Here is a 5,363-nt window from a genome sequence, read left to right as displayed (position 1 = left end):
AACTTTGTGTGACAGCGATCGACATCTTAAGACCACCCATCACGGCCGTGAATCACGTATTACTGCATGAATCACGGACCAAACTTTGTGTGACAGCGACATCTTAGGACCACCCATCACGGCCGTCAATCACGTATTACTGCATGAATCACGGACCAAACTTTGTGTGACAGCGACATCTTAGGACCACCCATCACGGCCGTCAATCACGTATTACTGCATGAATCACGGACCAAACTTTGTGTGACAGCGACATCTTAAGACCACCCATCACGGCCGTGAATCATGTATTACTGCATGAATCACGGACCAAACTTTGTGTGACAGCGACATCTTAGGACCACCCATTACAGCCGTGAACGTCACGGCCCGTGAATCACGCGCTAGACAACATGGCGTCGCCCTCGCTTCTCCTCCTCCACACGTCGCTCTCACGCACGCTAGCGACGCTGCTCTGCGTGGTCGTCATGGCAACGGATGCCACAGTCGACGACAGCCGACGTGGCGACATGAGATTCTACGAGGACGGGGATTTCATCGTCGGCGGTCTCATACCGATCACATACAAAACAGTTGTCGGCGGTCGGTCGGTGCCGTGCGGCGGCATTGCACTGTCGTCAGCGCTGCAGGTAGAAGCGTTCCGATACGCAATCGAACGTATCAATAACGACAGTTCGATCCTACCAGAGCACACGCTTGGCTGGGACATCCGGGACACGTGCAGTAGTCTGACGGTGGCTGCGGCGCATGCGATGAACGTTGCCCATATTTGGCATTCGGCCGCCGGACGCGGATGCAGCGCCACGCGTCCGGATGTCCCGGATTCCGGATTCCAGAATGTTCCGGATTCCGGATACTCGGCGTGCGCGCCGAGGCCGGTTTCGGCCGTCGTCGGACCGAAGACGAGCGATCAGAGTCTCGCAGTGGCGTCGATATTCGCGCCGTATGAGATAGCGATGGTAAACACAGGTCGTAACCACTAACCCACCATCTATCAGATACCGATGGTAACCCAAGAAAGTTCCAGGGCCTCTAAATGTAATGTTTAATAGGTAAAATTTAAATGAAAGAAATCTTTTATTAAAAAAAAATTAATGTAAAATATTATTCCCCCTGTTTCGTATTATTAATGGGGTAAGTTGGTAATTGATGTGAACTTTGCCACGGATAGGTGTCGTACGGGGCAGAGACAAAGGTCCTGAGCGAATACCCGCTAGCATTCCGCACTGTCACATCTCATGTAATGCAAGCGCATGCCATCATGGATCTAATGAAGAGATTTGAATGGAAGTATATTGCTGCTATTGCCATGGATGACATGTACGGTCGTGAAGGTAAGATACGGTGTCAACATTGCTGAGAATGCCTGCAGTATCTTTATGGAAAGAGAACACAGTGTGTGTGTGTGTGTGTGTGTGTGTGTGTGTGTGTGTGTGTGTGTGTGTGTGTGTGTGTGCGCGTGTGTGTGATGTGTGTGTGTGCGTGTGTGTGTGTGTAGTTTATGTTGTGTGTGTGTGTTGTGTGGTGTGCGTGTAGTGCACGGCGTGTGTGTAATATTGAACGTATAGCGTAAACTTGTATCATGCACCTGCGTCATAAAACACGTAGGTTAATAATTTATTGAAACAATTATTAATTGGCTGTCATACATTACGATCCAATATCCATCACGAAATATTGCACTTAAGTGAATTATCGCTGTTTACGACGAACGACTGTTTCTAATGATTAATAATTAATAACTAATGTAATAATTATTAACAAATAATCGTTAATTTTCTACATATTAGATGATTCAGCCGCACGCATATGCGCACGATGTATTATGTCAGATTATAAAATGACATTCTGTTGGCGGTGCCTATTATTTTGCGTCCTACAACGGACTGTTCGCCGCTTGCTCCATCGTTGCATCATCTCTGTGTGTAATCTAGTGTCTCTGTGTGATATCGTCTGTGTGTATATCTGATGTGTCAATATCTGTCGTGTATCTCTGTGTGTAATCTCTGTGGTATCTCTGTGCTGTATCGGTATGCTATGTATCGCTGGTCTATATCTGTGTGTATATCTATGTGTAATATTCGATGCGTCCTCTGTGTGTAATATCTGTGTGTAATCCTCTGTGAGTATATCTGTGTGATCTGCTGTGTGTTATATCTGTGTGTATCTCTGTGTGTAATACTCTGTGTGTACTGCCTGTGTGTATATGCTGTGAGTGTATCTCTGTGTGTAAATCGTGTGTGTATATCTTGTGTGTATATCTGTGTGTATATCTGTTGGTATATCTATGTTCTCTGTGTGTAATATCTGTGTGTATGCTCTGTGTGTATATCTGTGTGTATATCTAGTGTCTCTGGTAGTGTATATCTGTGATGTATATCTGTTTATATCTGTGTGTATCTCTGTGTCGTATCTCTGTCGTCGTAATCTCTGCGTGTGTATATCTGTGTATATCTATGCGTCTCGTGTGTGTATATCTGTGTGTAATCTCTGTAGGTAATATCTGTGTGTATCTCTGTGTGTAATCTGTGGTTATATCTGTGTTAATTATCTGTGAGTATATCGGTGTATATCTATGTGTGCTCTGTGTGTAATTATCTGTGTGTATCTCTGTGTGTAATCTGTGTGTATATCTATGTGTCTCCTGTGTGTATATCGTGTTTGTAATATCTGTGTGTGAATATCTGTGTGTATTCTCTCTGTGTGTATCTACTGTGTGTATCTCTGTGTGTATATCTGTCGTGTATATCTATGGGCGTCTCTGTGTGTATTCTCTGTTGTATCTCTGTGTGTATACCGTTGTCATATCATGTCCTGATGTGATATATCTGTCGTCTATCTATGTGTGTATATCTGTGTGTATCTCTGCCGTGTATCTCTGTGTGTATCTCCTGTGTGTATATCTGTGTGTATAATCTGCTGTCGATGTATCTCTGCGTGTGTATATCTGTGTGTATCGCTGTGTGTATACTAGTGTGTATATCTGTGGTATTATCTTGGGCTCTCTCGTGTGTATATCTGTGTGTAGCTCCTGTGTCTATATCTGTGTGTATCTCTGTGTGTATATCTGTGTGTGTATATCTGTGTGTACTATCTGTGTGTTATCTGTGTGTATATCTATTGTCTCTGTGTGTATTGCTGTGTGTTCCTCTGTGTGTATATCTGTGTATATCTATTGTCTCTGTGTGTAAATCCTGTGTGTATACTGTGGTATATCTGTGTGTATCTCTGTGTGTATCTCTGTGTGTATCTCGTGTGCGTATATCTGTCGTGTATAATCTATGCGTCCCTGTGTGTATCTCGCGGTATCTCTTTGTGTGTATATCTTGTGTATATTCTATGCGTCTCATGTGTGTATATCTGTTGTAGTAGGTCTATGTGTGTATCATCTGTTGTATCTCTGTGTGTAATCTCTGTGTGTATTTGTGTGTATAGTCTGTTGTAATATCTTGTGTGAATACCTCTGCATGTTGTATATCTGTGTGTGTCGCTGTGTGATCGCGTGTGTGGTATCTCTGATGTGTACTTCTGTGTGTTCTCTATGTATCTCTGTGTGTATCCTGTGTGTAATCTCTGTGTGTATCTCGTGTGATATCTGTGGGTATCCAGCTGTGTGTATCTCTGTGTGTATATCTGTGTATACATCTGTGTATATCTCCTGTGTGTATTCTCTGTGGTTATTTCGTGTTTTGCTGCGTGTATCTCTGTATTTCTGTTTATTCTGTGTGTATCAGTCATTTTTGTGTGTCTCTGCAGGTATTCAGGAAGCTAGAAGAGTTTTGGCTGCTATGGGATCAGTTATGCCTGGCGATGGAGGAATACTACAAAGCCAGGAGAGATCCTGGCTCACAGATGACGAGAAAGCTGATCAGTCACAGTAAAGCAGAATTTGGAGACGCGCGTAGTTGCGTGTTGTCGTGCTCTATATGCCCGTGGCTGTACGCGCTCACTTTCTAGAGGAAGCTGGTAAACAGAACATCAGCAGGTAAATAATGCGTGGCGTGTGCTGTGTCGTGTGTGCGTGTGTGTGTGCGTGTGTATGTGTGTGTGTGATAAGCGCGCGTGTGTGTGGTGTGTGCAGTCTGTGTATGGGGTGTGTGTGAGGTGTGTTTCGGGGCGTGTTCATGTGCGTGTGCGTGCGTGTGTATGTGTGTGTGTGACGCGGCGTGTGTGTGTGTGTGTGTGTGTGTGTGTGTGTGTGTGTGTGTGTGTGGTTTGAGTGTGTATGTTGTGTGTGTGTGTGGTGGTGATGTTGTGCGTGTGCGTGTGTATGTGTGGGTGAGGCGTGTGTAAGTGTTGTGCGTGTTCGTCGTGCGCTTGGTGTTGTATTTGTTGTCTGTCTGTGTGAGTGACAGGCAAGCGGGGGTGTCGAGGACATTATCAGGAAAGCAGTAAATATTTACGACAAATCACAGTCATAAAGAACTGTCAACTTCAACGCACTGCGCACTCGAAAATTTTACGACAATTAAAGTCAATAATTAAGTTTATGATACTCACAGACTACTCGTCATGTTTCGATAAACAACAGGATGACACATGTCCTTTCATTATCGCTTTCCTGTTTCTCTTCTTCTTTCAAATCCACTTCTCCGTTCTTCGTTTTCTTTCTAAACAAGCTTCAGCCGCTTCTTTGTCTTCTTTCTATCATCCGCTTTTCCCTTCTCTCTCTTCTTCTTCTTCCTTTCTTCTTCTTCTTCTCTTCTTTCAAAGTCCGGTTTTTTCTTCTTTCTTATCCATTCTTCTTTTTCTATCCGCCCTGACGTTCGCAGATATGACGTGGATCGTTAAACTCAGGACTGTCGGACAGTCCCGAGCATATCAGAGACGAGTCTCGCCGTGCACTGTGCCGGGCTTATGCTAGTGATTCGACCTACAGCGTCATGTCCGACGAACTGACCGCCGTCGTCAAAACTATTACGGCGACACTCAAGCGACACGTTATGCACACCCGCTGCTGACGTACGCTCTCGCAGCGACGACGACCCGCCGCTATCATGCGCACGGCGACGCAAGTGTCGAGAATGCGACGCCTAGATTAGGCGCTAATGGTGATGATGGGCCATCCTACGCCGGTCGCGCATGCGCTGACCGACCGCAGTGCGACAATGGCGACATTGTGCGCACCGCTAGGACTTATCTTCGCGCGTCAAACGTCACGATGTTCGAGAAATTTGTACATTCATCGTCGAACGAAGCAAAGGCGATCTCGTGCAGACTCGATATGATGATGTTAACATGGCAATTGAATGAGAACGGGCGGGAGGTGAGGCGGTTCACCGGGAAGGTCGAGAAGTTGCGTAGTGATGCCGAGCAAAACCCTGGTCATCAAATGATCGCTGATAGTGTGGAAGAAAGGTGGG

General features: G+C 45.4%; 1 protein-coding gene across 1 annotated transcript; it reads left to right on the top strand.

Annotated features, from left to right (window-relative positions):
* The first annotated feature begins 467 nt into the window (after window positions 1-467).
* Window positions 468-3,881, top strand: LOC106820190 (taste receptor type 1 member 3-like). The gene is made up of 3 exons (XM_014824736.1): window positions 468-959; window positions 1,172-1,334; window positions 3,757-3,881. Exons 1-3 carry the CDS (start codon window positions 468-470, stop codon window positions 3,879-3,881), a joined length of 780 nt encoding a protein of 259 aa, XP_014680222.1.
* The last annotated feature ends 1,482 nt before the right edge of the window (window positions 3,882-5,363 follow it).

This window comes from Priapulus caudatus, unplaced genomic scaffold (genome assembly GCF_000485595.1).
Source record: "Priapulus caudatus unplaced genomic scaffold, Priapulus_caudatus-5.0.1 Scaffold41, whole genome shotgun sequence".
Taxonomy (NCBI): domain Eukaryota; kingdom Metazoa; phylum Priapulida; class Priapulimorpha; order Priapulimorphida; family Priapulidae; genus Priapulus; species Priapulus caudatus.
This window is presented reverse-complemented; position numbering and strand designations above follow the sequence as displayed.